Genomic DNA, 19,184 nt, shown 5'->3' with positions numbered 1-19,184 from the left:
GTCCCGATCAGATTGGCGGGTAGCGACGTCAGCCCTGCCTGCAGCCTTGCAGGTGTTGGTCGTTTAATCATTGACATTTAAAAGAACACCCGGCACGACCATCCGGTGCCGCTTCATTGTTTGTTTGCTGCTTGGTTGCAGCATGCATCGTGTACGTGTTTGTTTAACCTTGGCGGACTTTTACACTTGGTTTTCTTTTGCTACTTTGTATTTTTTCCATTCAGATCATTTTGATGTTTTACATTTTGTTACTGCTGACCTTTATTTTAATACAATTTGTCAAACAACCTCCTGCTCCCTCCTGCCTGCTTTTTGGGATCCGAACCCGCCATCACCACCTCGCAAACCGCGACAGAATGAATCGGCCAACCATCGGATCCCGCATGTACATCTGACCCGTCTCATTTCCACCCTGTGCCTGGCAATGCTACGTCCACGTTAGCGCAAGCCTCGTCGAGTTTGAATTGCGTCACTCGACGAGCCGCAACGTCCACGTAAACGTCCGGCCGAGACCTCCTTCCAGGTGGCCGTCCAGGGTGAAACTGGGTGACTGGCATTGCACGCCCAGGTCCAGCCACGCTGTCGTCGTGCATGACGAATTGAGTCTCATCCACGACGAGCCGTGCAACGTCCGCATCAATGTCAGTCCGAGACCCCACTCACCGCTGGATCCCGGAGCGGCTCTGGACCCGTCTCGTTCCCCCGTAGCCGGGCATTTCACGCCCACGTCGGCGTCCGGCCGAGACCTGGTCCCATACGGCCGTACGGGGTGCCATTCTGCGCCTGGCAGTTCGACGTCCACGCAGAGCCATGCGCCGTCGCGTGAACGTGCGAGAGGGATCGCACTCACGCCCACGACGATCCGTGCCGCGTCTTCGTCCACCCCAGGCCGAGTCCCGTTCCCATCAGGCCGCCGCCCGTCGTGTGCTGGAGAGGCAGCGGTTGCCCTCTCCACCGACCGTTCCCTGGCGAGTGGACCTTTTTGGGAGACTGTTGGGACTTCTGGAAGCAGCCCCTTGAAGGGGGGGTACTGTCATGATCTGGTTGACGACCAACGGGGGGCGCTGTCGCCCCCGCCTGCACCTCACAGGTGCTGGTCGTCCCGATCAGATTGGCGGGTAGCGACGTCAGCCCTGCCTGCAGCCTTGCAGGTGTTGGTCGTTTAATCATTGACATTTAAAAGAACACCCGGCACGACCATCCGGTGCCGCTTCATTGTTTGTTTGCTGCTTGGTTGCAGCATGCATTGTGTACGTGTTTGTTTAACCTTGGCGGACTTTTACACTTGGTTTTCTTTTGCTACTTTGTATTTTTTCCATTCAGATCATTTTGATGTTTTACATTTTGTTATTGCTGACCTTTATTTTAATACAATTTGTCAAACAACCTCCTGCTCCCTCCTGCCTGCTTTTTGGGATCCGAACCCGCCATCACCACCTCGCAAACCGTGACAGGAGAGGATCAAAGCATCCTTTTCAGCAGTGGATCAGGGATGTCATGGTGGAATGTGCACGTCTACTACATGCTAAATGTTGAAAGCAAACATGAAGCTGTAGCATGCCTGAAACCGTTGCTTAGACAACACAGAAACACCTTTAGCCACACGTAGCAATGGTCGACTTAGCATACTGCTACTGGGACGCTAAGTCACACAAATGCACACCTCGTTGGTGTTTTTTGATGATTTCTTTTTTCTGCTCGACCGTCATTTTCTTTTGTGTCCTCTTTGGCTTAACACTAGCCTGTGATGGGGTCTTTTCCGGTCCCATAATAGCAAATCCACTCGATAACAAACCACATCTGCACTCAAAAGAAGAGGGTGTGGAAAACTAGTCCGCCAGCCATGGTGGCGCTGTGTGGTTTGGTTCGTCCGCCAAAAACTAGTTATTATGTTTATTATATTTAATTTTATATTTAATGTTGGTAAGCCGAGGTATCACTGTGTAATAATAATAATAATAATAATAATAGTAATAATAATCATAATAGTAAAAATAATAATAATAATAATAATAATACATTCCATTTCTAATCACCTTTCATTTTAGTACCATGATCAGTTTTTCTGTGGGTGAGCAGCGGCAGCCACACGCGCCAGCGTTCACTCAAACCGGAAGTAACTCAAATAGATAGAAAGCTAGCCAGATAGCTATAACAAAGGCCATGTGTCCATTTTTAGGGTCATTTTTTGTGCAATGGACCACCGCCAAAGTGATTTTTCACCGCCTGCATCGCACTTGGGAAGGTTACATGAGGGCAAAGTCTGCCGGTTGAAAAAGCTCATCACTAACGTTGATTGACAACGACCATCTGTGCCTGGCTCTTTTACAAGCACAACGTAATAAGATTAAAAAAAGGATAAATGAAGGAAGACATCGCACTTTTTTCTTTGTCATTGCCTTTTTTTTTAACGCTTATCATTCGTGCCAGCGATGTAGCAAATAATTTTTGCCACCTTACCTGTAAATGGGGTCTTGCATCACCATCATTTTATTCTCATCCCACATCCATTCCTTCTTCTGTAATCCAAAAAAATAAAGACAAATTAGGACTGCTGAATTCAATCGACGGTTTTTCCTGCGTTTAAAAACCACGTGGCGTTTAGGTTCAGCTGTGCCGAGCGAGCGATTGTGTTTTAAATGCAGTTGCAGGGTTTCACCACTACGGGGGCGCCACATCAACTGCATGGAAAAGACCCGACCAAGAAACTACTGAAGAAGAAACCGGTCGAATTGGTTCTTTTTCCTGCTGGTCGGTGCTATCTGTTGTCCAGGTTGTCCTCGAATGATCCAACACACCGGTAAATAATGTGTAAATTGTTTTTAAATCCGTTTTTTTAAAAATAATGCGTCATTTTTCTTAAACAAAATTTTTAAATTATGCGCATTATAAAAAAAGAATGCGCTTTTTTTTAAATGAATATTTTAACTGTGCGTATATATATTTTTAAATCATTTTTTAAAAATAATGGGCACATTTTTTTATACATTTTTAATAATGTGTAAGTTTTTTAATTATTTTTTTAACAATGTGTACATTTTTTAAAAATCCATAAAAAATTATGTGTACATTTTTAAATAATTTTTTTAAATGTGTAATTTTTTTAAATGATTTTTTTACCAATGCGTATATTGCGTGATTTTTTAAAATCATTTCCAAAAAATAATGAATACATTTTTTAAACCTATTTTTACAATAATGCATAATAGAAAATATAGTGTTTTTTTAAGTACATTTTTAACAGTGCGTATATGTTTTTAATCCTTTTTTTTTAATAATGCGCATGTTTTTTTAAAATCAATTTTAATAATGTGTAATAATGAAGGAATTGTGTACTTTTTAAAATATTTTTTAAAATAATGTGTAATATTTTAAAATCAATTTTTAAACAATGCGTACATTTTTTAATCAATTTTTTAAAAATAAGGCGTACATTTTTTAAACCATGTTTTAAATAATGCACATTTTTTTAAATACATTTTTTACAGTGCGTATATTTTTTTAAATCATTGTTTAAAAATAATGCGTTCATTTTTTAAATCAATTTTTAATCATGTGAAATTTTTTAAATCCAATTTTTAACAATGCGTACATTTTTTTAAAACCCATAAAAAATGTGTGCATTTTTTAAATACTTTTTTAAATAATGTGTAGTTTTGTAATCATTTTTTAACAATGCGTACATTTTTTAAAAACCCATAAAAATTATGTGTACATTTTTAAATAATTTTTAAGAATAATTTACATTTTTTAAAATACATTTTTAAACAATGCGTACATTTTTTAAAACCCATTAAGAAATTATGTATACATGTTTTAAATATTTTTTAAATACTGTATATTTTTTTAAATCAATTTTTTTACCAATTTAAATAAAAAAGCGTACATTTTATGTAAATGTATAAATATATATATAATGCGCATTTGTAAAAAATAATGCGTTTTTTAAAATAATTTTTTAACAGTGCGTATATTTTTTTAATCCTACTTTAAAAATAAGGCGTTCATTTTTTAGATCAATTTTTGATAACGTGTAATTTTTTAAATCCATTTTTTAACAATGCGTACATTTTTTTCAAATCCATTTTTTAAAACACTGCATGCATTTTTTGCATCCATTTGTTAGCTAATGCGTTTTTTTCAATACATTTTTTTAACAATGCGTATATTTTTTACATCATTTTAAAAATAATGTCAACATTTTTTTAATATTTATTTTTAACAATGCCTATCTTTTAAATACATCTTTTAACGATGCTTCCTTTTTTTAATCACATTATTAAAATAATGTGGACATTTGTTAAAACCATGTTTTGAATAATGCATTTTTTAAAATAATATGTTTTTTTTTCTTAATCCAAGCAGGCTGTCAGTCTATCAAAATAAAAGTTTCATAAAACATTTTGGAATTTTTAGCTATGACAAAAATCAACCCCCCCCCCCCCCAGCTATTTGGCCCTCCCATAGGGGTTCAATGTCACAATAGAATGTCAAGGGAGCAATTATTCTAAGCGATTCACCATTGTGCCGGTGCTTTGTTGACTCCATATTTCAATCACTCTTATCTTGGGTCCATCGCTGCGTTTGGACTTGGAAATAAGCTTGCGAGAATGCCGCCTGACATTTGACGCCCAACGCGAACGCTGACGGCTCAGCTTCCGACGCATCTCAGCCACACAAATTACGCTCATATGGAAACAATATTCCCGATCCATGCGACTCAAATGTCATCATTTGTGGCTCGAACACGATACATTTTTCACAGTTTTATCTCCTACAGTTTTTTTTATTCTGCAGCTTGATTGGTTAAGTGACTGTCAATGAACGTAAAAAATGTTTTTGATTATCTATAATCTGCGATTGGCTGGCAACCAATTCAGGGTGTCCCCCGCCTCGTGCCCGAAGACAGCTGAGATAGGCCCCAGCAACCCCCGCGACCCTAATGAGGAATAAGCGGTACGGAAAATGAGATGAGATGAGATTATCTATATTTATATATACTGTATATACATATATTATAAAAAATTACATTAATTGACAGTCCCTTAATATATATAGTACATACAATCATACAATATATACACTAATTATCTAAATAAATAATATATATATATATATATATATATATATATATATATATATATATATATATATATATATATATATATATATATAGCTAGGTATGTAGATAGCAGGGTAGGGTCGATGAGAAGGTTTCTTCAGCCGTCATCTGTACAAAAGTGAAGGTTTCGGACGTTTCGCCTCCTATCCAAGAGGCTTCGTCAGCGAACTAAAGTCTGACTGGTCGTATCGGCCCTATTTATATATCCCTAATGTCCAGCCATGGCGGCGCCGGACACAGCTATGATAGGTCCCTACTCTCAGGTTGGGGGGAGCAGAGGACCACTCACCCCACCAGACCGGTTTAATGAAGGATTTTGTTGTTTTATAAGAATCGCTTCTTTTACCCCCCTTTCAAACCATCTATGTTCTTTAACCTCATTGTCGTCAAATGAGTGGTTGCTAGCTTTTAGGTGCAAATGTACTGCCGATTGAGGCCCACTTGTATTATCCCTGCGATGTTGATAAAGTCTTTTTTTGAGAATTTGCTGAGGCTCCCCAATGTACTGCTCTTTACAATGTTCATTCTTACAATGTATGGAATAAACTACATTACTTTGTTTTTCATTTGGTAGCCTATCTTTTGGATGCACTAATTTTTGCCTTAACGTGTTTATCGGTTTGAAATAAGTAGGAATTTTGTGTTGCCAAAGGACTCCTTGTAATTTTTCAGAAACTCCTGCAATGTAAGATACTGCTACTCCTCTTCTTTTTGTATCTTGAGAATTTTTGGTTTCATTTCCTATTCTTTCTTTTTGACATTTGTTGAATGACCACTGAGGGTACCCACAGTTAGTGAGTGCTCTCCTGATATGTTTTGACTCCTTTTCTCTACCTTCAATGCTAGTTGGTATTCGTTTAGCTGGAGGGTTGTGATAACTCCTAGTTTGTGTTGTAAAGGGTGGTTAGAGTCAAAAAGTAAGTATTGGTCAGTGTGCGTAGCCTTCTTTAGGAAGCCAAGACGTCTCGCATTGCTGGAGAATAAAAACAATGGCTTCAGATTCGGAGAATATGCTTTCTTGTTACACATCCAGTTATGAATATGAGTCAAATAGTTCTGAAGAGGAAAGCATACATTAAAGAATGTATTCCGTGTCATTTTGAGGCAAACGGGCGGGGGGAATGTCTCACCCAAAAAGAGGCAAGAAAATGGCCACCGAGCTGTGAGGAATGAATCAGCCCGTTTCCACAGGCTGATAAATTCCTTCCATGGAGCTTGGACTCCCTCTGCTGGCGGCTTTTGGGTGTAACACAAGGTTTAAAAAAAAACAGTACAGCAAAATACATTGACGTGATGGAAAGACGCTAAGATGCGTCTTTTTTTCAGTCAGGTTCCTTCTATGACGTCACGTACGGACTCGTCACCAACTCAAAAACAAGACTTCCGGAAGATTCAGCTTAAAACGCAAAATATAGCGGTGGAATCTCATTAAAATACGCCGAGTAGAAGTCATTTGAAGCCATTTTACAAATTATGGACACAACTTGTCCGGAGACGTCGGTTGTCCTTTAAATGTCCCAGTGTCGGCGATTAGGGGATTGACAGCAGCTGGCGAAGATCGGGAGCGGCAGCCCCGCCCCAGCTGTCAACTCGCACGTGACAAGTTCGGTGTCATTAGACATGTGAAAGCATCGAGTCAATCAAGCCTTTGTGTAAAGCTTTGTTGCAAAGGATGGTAGCAATGGTGGACTTAACATATCGGTACCGGGCCGCTAAATCAGACAACCGCCCACCTCGTTCGTGTTTCTTAATGATCTCCTTCTTCTCCTCAACTGTAATTTTGTTTTGTGTCTTCTTCGGCTGAACATGAGCCTGTGGTGGGATCTTTTTTGGTCCCATAACAGCAAAAGTATCGTTGATCGACGATCGATCGACATGTGCCCTCATAGAAAGGGGGTGTGCAAAGGTAGGCCAGCTGGAGCGTTGTTCGGTCGTGTGCTTTGGTGTTCTTCCGCCGAAGATTACACTGCCAGCCGTGGTGGGGCAGCGCACCGTGTGTATCCCGAAAAGTAGTGCTTAATCTAAGGTTTAATTTTCATAAATTTAACATTCGTAAACCGAAAATTTCGTAAGGCAAGGTGTTCAAAAACCGAGGCCCCACTGTATACTTTTTGTTTTCCTCAAATGCTAAAGACACAGAACCAAACCTAGCGAGAAGAACGCCGTGCTCAGCGCGTTGTGTATACACAACAAGGACAATGACAAGAGGTGACTCACTTTCTTCTTTTTTCGCAAGGCCACCTTGACGCCCTCCACGGACACCATGATGCTGACCTTTTTCTTTCGGATGTTTTTCACCTTGAACTCATACTGCAAAGAGAAGAGAGGGCAGAGGTCAACACGGATTATGGCGTTGTCTTGAGCAGAGGAAAGAGCTGAGAGAACACCAGGCACATTCGTGGATTAAAAACAATAAAAAATACAGGTAACATCTGAGTTACGACCAGCGTGATTTACGAACACACGTACTTACGACCGCCAGACCCCATTTTTTGATAGAAATTCTACGCCTGGCACCGCAACGCACTAGCAGCCGGCAACGCGTACTACAATTTTGGCCAGCCAGCATGTCACCCACTCGCACAGCAATCTACTGCGTGACTACAGTCAATACAGTAGTTATACAGTGCAGATACCGTCTCAGCAACATCTACTGTTGTACTGTACACTGCTTTTTTCCTTTCGGCGTCCGAGCGTGCGTGTCGGGCGACCTCTTCTGGCCATTAGCAGTGAGAGCGATTTTTCAACAGCTGTATTCATTACGTATAAGTGTTTACTTTAACCCACTATATAAAATCTAAATATAAAATATAAATAGATAATATGAAATATAAAATGATAAAAACGACACTAAAAGGTAAGTATAAAACGTATAAACTTACTGTACAGTAAACGGTTTTGTATACATTACAGCAGGGGTGCTCATTACGTCGATCGCGATCTACTGGTCGATCGCGGAGGTAGTACTGGTCGATCACAGCGTGACAGTAAAAAAAAACATTTGTCAGCCTATCAAACGTCCCGTCACTTGATTGACATACAGGGCAACCATTCAGAACTGAATTTTTACCTTTAGGTCGCCGTGCATGCGTAAACAACGGCGCTAAACGCAGCAAAATTTACAAGCTAGTCAGCGAATTTCCTCAGATTTTAAGCCCTTGCTAAAACATATGGTGATCAAAATGAGTGAGAAAGCAGGACCAAGTAAGGGGGCAAAACATATTACTTTCATACGGAATGGGAAAATGTGGAGCGGCATTTTCGGACTGTTCATGGAAAATACGACATTGACTTCCCGCCGAAAAGCCAGCTGAGAAAGAAAACGGTGGACGAACTAAAATCCCAGTTGTCCAGACAGCAGTCATTTTTCACTCAACATACTTCAAAAGCGAAAGCCGCCAACCGAAGCATTGTTCCGGGTGAGTCACGCCATCGTTAAAAACAATAAGTCCTTCCAAGACGGAGAGATGGTAAAAGAAGCATTCGTTGAAGCAGCTGACTCCTTGTTCAGAGACTTTAAAAGTAAGGCAGAGATATTGGATTGGATTGGATTTGCCTTTATTAGTCTCGCAGTGGAGAAATTTACATTTCACAGCAGCAAAGTTATGAAAGAAATGAAAGATGAATGAATGATATTATCTTCAATCAAAGCTCTGCAGCTGTCAAGACATACACTTACACGGCGCTGTGAAGCCACGGCTGAGGATTTAACCCAGCAAATGTGGAAAGACATCGGAGATTGTGAGTGTTCTCACTGCTGTTCTGTAACTTACTCACACAGGAAAACTATCCCAACGTGAGGAAATGTGCTACCTCCTTGACTGCATTATTCGGCTCCACTTATTTATGTGAGTCAGCCTTTTCCTACATGAAGATCATTAAGTCCAAATACCGTTCCACCATGAATGATGAACATTTGGAAATGTGCTTGAGGCTGGCTGTCAGCAGCTACTGTACGGACTATGCATCCCTGGCAGATTCAATTCAGTGCAAGTCATCAAAGTAAAGTCAGGTAATTACAAAAAATGTTAATAGTTATTTATTATGTTATGTATATGTAGTTATTATGTGTGTTGTGCAATATTGGCTTATTCAGTTATGCAAGGTACATCAACATACATTGTACATACAAAGAATCCTTAAAACATTTGAAAATAATTATGTTTTGCATTTTTGTCGTGGGTAGATCATTTTGACTTGGTTGTTTTTATAAGTAGCTCGTATGCTGAAAAAGTGTGAGCACCCCTGATTTATAGGCACAGTTATACAGTTATAAAAATCGATAATAGGAAATATAAAATGATAAAAATGACACTAAAAGGTAAGTATAACCTTTATGAATGAACTGTACAGTAAACAGTTTTGTATACATTATACGTACAGTTATCTTATTCTTTTCCTTTCGGCTTTTCCCTTCAGGGGTCGCCACAGCGAATCATTGTCCTCCATCTTTCCCGGTTTTACAGGTACAGTTATACAGTCATAAAAATTAAAAATACAAAATATAAACTGATAAAAATGACACTAAAAGTGATCAAATTTATCAATGAACTGTAAACAGTTTGGTATATAATAGTATTCAATAGAAAATGTTGCTTAAAAACAACAGATTGACATCGTATACCAGCCTGTCGTGTAAACATCACGTCGGCCATTTTGAATGGATTTTGACTTACAACCGTTTTGTCGGAACGGAACCCGGTCGTAACTCGGATGTTACCTAAAAATAATGTTGAGCAGAGGCCCCATCAAACGCCCGAATGCTTATCTGGCCCAATAAAGTGGTGTAGTAATAATAATAATAATAATAATAATAATAATAATAATAATAATAATAATAATAATTTCATTTGTAAGTGCCTTTTTAAACTCTCAAGGTTTACAGTCACAAGATAAGTTCTTCTGTGGGTGAGCAGCGGCAGCCAAACGTGCCAGCGTTCACTCAACCCCGAATAACTCAAAACATAGAAAGCTAGCAAGTGAGATAATAATAATAATAATAATAATAATAATAATAATAATACAGTAAAGTCTCGTTATATCGATATTCAAGGGAGTCCGAAAAAATATCGATATAACCGGGACTATCGATATATCCGACCCTGTTTGCATGTAATTTTCTCCGTGCGTGCATAGAAATAGTATCGATATAACCGGGACTATCGATATATCCGATACCGATATAACGAGACTTTACTGTAATAATACATTTAATTTCTAAGCGCCTTTCAAAAACTCCCAAGATCACTTTACAGCCACAGGACCAGTTTTTCGGTGGGTGAGCAGCGGCAGCCACACGCACCAGCGCTCACTCAACCCCGAACAACTCAAAACAGATAGAAAGCTACCAAGCGAGCTAATAATAATAATAATAATACATTTCATTTCTAAGGGCCTTTTAAAACTCTCAAGATCACTCCACAGTCACAGGACCAGTCCCTCTGCGGGTGAGCAGTGGCAGCCACACGCGCCCACCCAACCCAGAAGCAACTCAAATAGATAGAAAGCTAGCTAGCTGGCCAATCGTTAGCCAACAAATACCTAGCTAGATAGCCAGTCAGCTAGATAGTGATAGCTCTGAGGTAGCTAACTCGGTAGATAGCTAATAGCTAGCTACCTAGCTAATAGATAGTAAATCACCATGATTTATAGGTCATTGCGGCATGGCTAAGACGACTTTCCTGTGAGCAAATTTATCATCATCGATCTTACAAAGTTGGAAGTGCCACAAAGAAGATGCGCTACATTCCAAATGTGAAACCCGCCTGCGCTCCAATGAAGGCCCATGACAAAAAGTGCATTCTCTCAGGTCGTTTTCACGCATCTCAGGACTGACCTTGTTGATTATCTACGAATGGTATTCAGACAGAGTACTTGTCCGTTTCCCCCGAAGAAGACGGTCTGTCAAAGTAATGGAACAGAGTTCATCGCCGTGGGTGATGCGTGAAGCGAGTTAATACCTTAACCTCTTATGAATACTGTGAGCGCCTCATCATGAAAAGCAGCTCCCTTGTTGCTGCTTATAAAACGGCAGATTAGAACTGACCGCGAGAGAAGAAGCTGCCGGGAAATTGCATTTCCGTTAGAGAGCCTGGAAAATATACACTAAATGCGATTTATTCCATTCAAATTCTTTATTATTTGGGATCATTTCAATTTAATGTAAAAAAAGGGAATGTCCGGATATATATAAATATACATATACAGTGATACCATGGTTTTCGAACTTAATTGGTTCCCAAACAGTGTGTAAGGCGAAGAGTGTGTATCCCAAAAATTAATTTCCCATAGGAAACCATTGAGAATAATCCGTTCCCGGGTCCACATAAGACATAATTTCCTACTTTATAATTTTCGAAGCCTTACAACTACACAAAATATACCTTGTTCAAGTCCCACCTCAAAAACCATCTGTTTAAAATTTCTTTCACTGTCTAGTTCAATATGCAATTTTATTATTTATCATTTTACTTATGGTTTTATTGTTGTGTGCTTTCTTTTTATTCTTTTTATTGTAAAGTGTCCTTGGGTGTTTTGAAAGGCGCTTGAAATTAAATGTATTATTATTATATAGGCATATATATACACATATATATATATATATATACACACACACATATATATATATATATATATATATATATATATATATATGTGTGTGTGTGTGTGTGTGTGTGTGTGTATATATATATATATATATATATATACACACACACATATATATACATACATATATATACAGTAAAGTCTGGTTATATCGATATCGGATATATCGATAGTACTGCTTATTACGATACTATTTCTATGCACGCACGGAGAAAATTACATGCAAACAGGGTCGGATATATCGATAGTCCCGGTTATATCGATATTTTTTCGGACTCCCTTGAATATCGATATAACGAGACTTTACTGTATATACAGTAAAGTCTCGTTATATCGATATCGGATATATCGATAGTCCCGGTTAAATCGATACTATTTCTATGCACGCACGGAGAAAATTACATGCAAACAGGGTCGGATATATCGATAGTCCCTGTTATATCGATATTTTTTCGGACTCCCTTGAATATCGATATAACGAGACTTTACTGTATATAAAACACACATTCGGAACACAATTCTCAGTTTTGACAGAGGGATTCGCTAGCTAATAGCTATCTATTTGCTAGCTATTAGCTATCTATTCGCTGGCTATGAGCTATCTATTTGCTGGCTAATAGCTATCTATTCGCGAGCTACTAGCTATCTATTCACTAGCTATTAGCTATCTATTCACTCGCTATTAGCTATCTATTCACTAGCTAGCTAGCTTGCTATCTATTCGCTGGCTATTAGCTATCTAATCGAATGCTATTGCTTTCAACATTTAGCTTGTAGCTGACGTGCACATTCCACCATGATGTCCCTGAGGGTACAGAAAGTGCTTAAGAAGGAATGACTCTCTGTGTCTTTGTGTTATTTAATTGTTTTTGTTCTTTCGACTTCAAGAGGGCGCCATGAGAGTGGCAACCTTTCCAGCAGCTCATGTATTTTCTTTTTCTACTTTCATTTCTTTCATCACTTTGCTGCTGTGAAATGTAAAATTCTCCATTGCGAGACTGATAAAGGCAAACCCAATCCAATTATTATTATTATATATATATTTTTTACATTTATTATGATTTCTTTTTTTCCCCGAGGACTGTTCAAGTGACTCCATTTGCTGGAAATTGCCCGCAGCGGGGCAAAAAACGTTTCTGGCAGATTTAGGCCATCTCTTTTTAATTCAAAGCGGATGATATTCGGGGGGGGGAAAAAAAACCGATGTCACCCTTGCTCGGCATGATTCAACTTTGAATATTTCCACGTAACCAAGTCGTCACCTGCATTACAAACCTGGCAGCACTTCACTCATCTCCACCGGCTCCCTGATCTACAAAGCGCTCCACCCACACAGCAACAACAACACGTAACGACTACATAACATCTAAGAAGAAGATTGACTTCTCGATGTGCGATAGCGAGGGTCACATGGCAACCCGCCATTTTGTCTGAAACGGGCAGTGGCTGGCCGGAAATCAGTCAGTCAGTGTACCGTAATCCCTCATTGGGCCTCATTATCTTGGTGAGATGGCGGATTAGCTAACGGTCGGGGCGCTAGCGACCAAAGAGGCTTATTTCTTTGACAGTCGTACGACATGGGAAAGCCTCAGGGTGGAGTGAGGCTAGCGTTCATTACAGTTTCCAAAAAAATGTGTTTTTACACCCGCACTAAATGATCAGAGTATTATTATTTTTACATTTGAGTATTACAGAATGTGATTTTAAAAAAATGGATTTTTCTAGTGCAGTGATACCTTGGCTTACAAACTTCATTGGTTCCCAGACACAGTGTGTATGGCAAAAAGTGTGTATCCCAAACATTATTTTCCCATAGGAAACCATTAAAATGAGAATAATCCGTTCCCAGGTCCCCATAAAACATAGTTTCTAATTTTCTAAGCCTTAAAACTGCACAAAATATACCTTATTTTATGTTTAATAAATGTGCTACGGTATTATAATTAAAGAAATAAACTGTACTTTATAATAAAGTCGTTTTATTTACCTTCGTGATGGTTGTTGATGACTTGATGGAATGGAATGGCCGCTTTCATCAGCATTAAACATTTGATGAGGAACGTAGCCTTCTTCTTTCACCATCTTGAGGAATGATCCCTTGTAGGTGCTTTCTCTGCCATAATTTTACCTTGTTCCTCATCAATGGTCTTCTGTTTAGCTGGTTTGATAGCTTTTTGCATCAAGTGTACAGATGGCTTGTGTGGGTTATTTGTGGAGCCTGATTGATGGGGTATTTTAACCTTGCAGTCTACACTCTGCTTTTGAACTATCAAAGCAGAAACGAGTCCAAATTTCACTGTTTTCTATCCATTTTATCACTCTCTCTGTCGGCTGCCTGTCTCTTTAACCCCCCTCCCCACTGCTGTGTTCTTGACCAATCACGTGGCTCTAACCAAAGACTGGGGCGGGGAATAGAGGACCAAAAAAAAGTCGGCTGCCATTTTCTTGTTAGGAGAACGGGCTCGTTCGCGAACGACACATCACTCAATGTGGCAGCTCCGTGTGTATCCCGAAAAATAGTTTGTATGCCAAGGTAAAAATTTCATACATTTAACGTTCGTAGACCAAAAGCTTTGTAAGCCAATGGGATTACTGTAAAAAAACACTTTAACATAACGAACACTTTAGCTTATGAACTTTTCACCTTACAAACATTACATTCGCAAGGATATAATCTTGGCATACGAACTAGTTTTTTGGCGGACAGCGAACAGCGCCACAGTGCCTGGCAGACTAGTTTTCCATCCCCCTTTGAGTGCAGACGTGGTTTGCTATCGAGTGGAGTACTTTTGCTATTATGGGACAAAAAAGACCCCACCACAGGCTCGCGTTAAACCGAAGAGGACACAAAAGTAAATGACGGTCGAGCAGAAGTAGGAGATCATCAAAAAACACCAACGAGGTGTGCGTTTGTGTGACTTAGTGTCCCAGTACCAGTATGCTAAGTCGATCATTGCTACGTGTGGCTAAGGGTGTTTCTGTGTTGTCAAGCAATGGTCTCAGGCAATAGAAGAGGTTGAAAAACTACTGTTGATTTGTATGAACGAAAATCAGCTCGCAGGGGACAGTGTGAGTGAGGGTATTATCGCAGAGAAAGCACGGCAACTTCACTCGGATAACAACAAGAAGCAACTACATCAACGACCATCACAAAGGTCAATAAAACGACTATTATACAGTACAGTTTATTTCTTTCATTAAAATCCAATCACACATTTATTCTACATAAAAAGGCTTATTCGGTAGGAAATTATGTTTTATGACGACATGGGAATGGATTATTTTTATTTTAATGGTTTCTTATGGGAAATAAATGTTTGGCAGACAAACTTTTCGCCTTACACACACTTTCTGGGAACCAATTAAGTTCGTAAGCTGAGGTATCATTGTATGAATAGATATTCCGACATGATAACTGCAATTTGGAAACCTTTACGACAGCTGCCATCAGCGTGAGTGACAGCGGCAATTCGTCACACGGTCCAATCCGCAAATCTGATGCGGCTGCTGCAATTTCATCCCGTTGCTGCGCAACGACACCTTTGCGCGATAAGGTGGACGTGAATTTGTGGAAGCCATTAGAATGTTTAATCCCCTCCAAGTATGACATCTACAGCGCACAACAAATTAATCAATAACTCGTTTTCAAATTTGAAATAAAAAATAATGATTGTTATTGTGGTTGACATGCGACAATTAGATATTTTGGTTCCAATTTTAGCAAACAAAATGGTGGTCAACATGCTTGATTTGCTTTCGCAGGCCGAATAAAATGATGTGGCCTGCCAGATTTGGCCCCCGGGCCTTGACTTGGACACCTGTGATGTAAGAGATGAGCCAGCTGTCTGAATTGAAAGATAGCTAGCTAGAGTGTGAGCTAACTTGATCACGAGTTCACTAGCTAGAGGAATAGAATGAATGAATTTGTTAGTAAAAACTCACGAGCTAGCTCAATCACTAGCTAGCTAGTTAGATCGCTAGCTAGCTAGAAAGCCTGCTAGCCAGATATCTTGATAGATAAGCATGGAATTTCACAAGTTTGATTTGCTTTTGAAGGCCGAATAAAATGATATGGAGGGCCAGATTTGGCCCCCGGGCCTTAACTTGGACACCTGTGATGTAAGGGATTAGCCAGCTAGCTGAATAGAAAGAGAGCTAGTTAGTTCGCTCAGTCGCTCACCCGCTTGCGTGCCCGATCGCCCGCTAGCTCAATCGCTTGCTTGCTCAATCGCTAGTTAGCTAGCTAGCTCGAGAGTTGAACATATTCCTCTTTATGTAACTGCTATTTGTACACCCCTAGTTAGCACTGCTGATGTCCACTGGTTAGGATGTTAGCATGGAAGTAGGAAGGTCCAGGGTTTGAATGGCGAGTGAGGCCGATAGCCGCGACACACCGCTTAATGGAAGAAAGAAGAAAAGCTTCGATGAAAACCATAATGGAAGGCAACATAATGCCACGTCGCGCTCGCCCACTATCAACGCCCCCTTCTATCGCCTCATCATGCAATTTCTTCAAGTCTCTTTCATCCGCCCAGATCTAAAAGCCTTGGGAGTCATTTGGAGCGCCGCTGGCAGTGCCGCAGCGATAATCTCTTGGGGTAATCCAATTATTACCTCCGTCAAGACAACATGGCCGCCGGCGCCATTACTGTTTCAGTTGCAAGAGAAATTCGCACATCAGCACGAGTGAAGGCGAAATCCATAACAACCAATCACACGATTCTTCGTTATGAACGCAATGAATATGCGCAGTATGCTCGAACCTCGTTACAACGTATCTCGAGGCACGTCACAAATCTGTCTGTGATAACGGTCGTTCGATCTAATCTATGGGTGTCCAAATCAAGGCCCCGGGGACAAATCTGGCCCGCCACATCATTTTATTCGGTCCATGAAAGCAGATCAAACTTGGGAAATTCCATGCTCATCTATTCAGATAGCTAAGTCACTAGCTAGCTCTCTTTCTATGCAGCTACCTAGCTAATACCTTACATCAAGATGTCAAAGTCAAGGTCCGGGGGCCAAATGTGACCCGCCACGTCATTTTATTCGGCCCGCGAAAGCAAATTAAACTTGCGAAATTCCATGCTCATCTATCAAGCTCGCTAGCAATCAAGCTAGCTAGTTCTCTTTCTATTCAACTAGCTGGCAAACTCCCTACATCACAGGTGTCAAAGTCAAGGCCCGGGGACCAAATCTGGCCCGCCACATCATTTTATTCGCCCCGCGAAAGCAAATTAAACTTGCGAAATTCCATGCTCATCTATTCAGCTAGCTAAGTCACTAGCTAGCTCTCTTTCTATTCAGCTACCTCGCTAATACCTTACATCAAGATGTCAAAGTCAAGGCCCGGGGACCAAATCTGGCCCGCCACATCATTCTATTCGGCCCGCGAAAGCAAGTTAAACTTGGGAAATTCCATGCTCATCTATTCAGCTAGCTAAGTCACTAGCTAGCTCTCTTTCTATTCAGCTACCTAGCTAATACCTTACATCAAGATGTCAAAGTCAAGGTCCGGGGGCCAAATGTGACCCGCCACATCATTTTATTCGGCCCGCGAAAGCCAATTAAACTTGGGAAATTCCATGCTCATCTATCAAGCTCGCTAGCAATCAAGCTAGCTAGTTCTCTTTCTATTCAGCTAGCTGGCAAACCCCGTACATCACAGGTGTCAAAGTCAAGGCCCGGGGACCAAATCTGGCCCGCCACATCGTTCTATTCGGCCCGCGAAAGCAAGTTCAACTTGGGAAATTCCATGCTCATCTATTCAGCTAGCTAAGTCACTAGCTAGCTCTCTTTCTATTCAGCTACCTAGCTAATCCCTTACATCAAGATGTCAAAGTCAAGGTCCGGGGGCCAAATGTGACCCGCCACATCATTTTATTCAGCCCGCGAAAGCAAATTAAACTTGCGAAATTCCATGCTCATCTATCAAGCTCGCTAGCAATCAAGCTAGCTAGTTCTCTTTCTATTCAGCTAGCTGGCAAACCCCGTACATCACAGGTGTCAAAGTCAAGGCTCGGTGACCAAATCTGGCCCGCCACATCGTTCTATTCGGCCTTCCCAAAGCAAATCAAGCATGTTGACTGTTAGAACTAGTTATATACACATCCTAAAACATCCAATGTTATTTTATTTCTACTTATGCTTAGAAGTTAGTTAGTCTATACGTGTATGTAGTTTAATTATTTGTATATGTTAGTATACATGCACTCAGCTTATGTACTGAGTTAGTATACAAACCTAGCTATCATGTTTCAGTTTAATAATAAATATTCATGATTGTATCTAGCAGATGATAGGTCCTTTCCAAAGTGACATCACTGCTGTTGTCTATATCTGTTTAGGACGCGCGCCGCCAACTCGCTCTTGTCTCCCTCTCCTAGATCATCCTCTAGCTGCCGGATAAATACATATTCTTTTTTGTATATCACCTTGCTTCCTGCTGATTTAATATTTAGACTACACGAATGAAGAACCGAACCAGAAGAACAACATTTAATCCAACATTGACCCCCATTTTGTTTGCTAAAATCGGAACCAAAATGTCAAATTGTCGCATGTAAAGCACAATAACAGTCATTATTTTTCACTTCAAATTTGAAAACTAGTTATTCATTCATTTGTTGTCCGCTCTGTATGTAATATGTAGAGGAGATGAAACATTGTTGTTCATAACCCACCCCCGAAAAGGAAAGCGGAACTACAATGTGGCCCACCCGCAGCAAAAAAAATGACTTTGACACCCCTGATGTTTGTGGATACCCACGAGAACCCCCTACAGCAATTTTTTGTTGCAGTACATTAATTTAAAGGACCACCGACGTCTCCGGACAAGTTGTGTCCATCATTTCTAAAATGGCTTCAAATGACTTCTACTGAGCGTATTTTACAAATACAGTAAAGTCTCGTTATATCGATACTATTTCTATGCACGCACGGAGAAAATTACATGTAAACAGGGTCGGATATATCGATAGTCCCGGTTATATCGATATTTTTTCGGACTCCCTTGAATATCGATATAACGAGACTTTACTGTATTCCATCGCATGTAGCTATATTTAACATTTTAAGATTCGCGCTGAATATTCAGGAAGTCTTGTTTTTGAGTTGGTGACGAGTCCGTATGTGACGTCACTAAAGGACCGTAAAAAAGACGCATTCTAGCAGTCCTTCCATCACGTGTGCGTCTTTGCGTCTTAACCCATTTTTTCCCAGCGGTACCAGTGAAATTTATAATAAATATTAATTCATAATTTCATATTAGTTGTACAAATCTCGTTCAAAACGGTGGTACCATATGACGCGGAATAAAATTGTTTTTTCGTCATAACTAGTTTAATTACATCCTAATGAGTCTATTATTTCAATTTCATGATAATTGGAAAAAAAATAATCTAGGAAAAAAACTGGTTAATACAGTATTTTGCTGTACTTGTGTTGTCTGGGGACC

General features: G+C 40.0%; 1 protein-coding gene across 1 annotated transcript in view; it reads right to left on the bottom strand.

The window, feature by feature from the left end:
* Window positions 1-19,184, bottom strand: part of nos1apa (nitric oxide synthase 1 (neuronal) adaptor protein a) — a 58,598-nt gene that overhangs the window by 27,597 nt on the left and 11,817 nt on the right. Inside the window, exons 3-4 of the mRNA XM_089001658.1 lie at window positions 7,340-7,432; window positions 2,461-2,519 (exon numbers count right to left, since the gene is read on the bottom strand). Coding sequence (XP_088857784.1) covers window positions 2,461-2,519; window positions 7,340-7,432 — 152 coding nt within the window. The remainder of the gene's footprint in view (window positions 1-2,460; window positions 2,520-7,339; window positions 7,433-19,184) is intronic.

Source organism: Hippocampus bargibanti, linkage group LG07, assembly GCF_051943395.1.
Source record: "Hippocampus bargibanti isolate YZ-2025 linkage group LG07, ASM5194339v1, whole genome shotgun sequence".
Classification (NCBI taxonomy): domain Eukaryota; kingdom Metazoa; phylum Chordata; class Actinopteri; order Syngnathiformes; family Syngnathidae; genus Hippocampus; species Hippocampus bargibanti.
The sequence above is the reverse complement of the archived record's forward strand: the minus strand, read 5'-3'. Positions and strand labels throughout refer to the sequence as shown.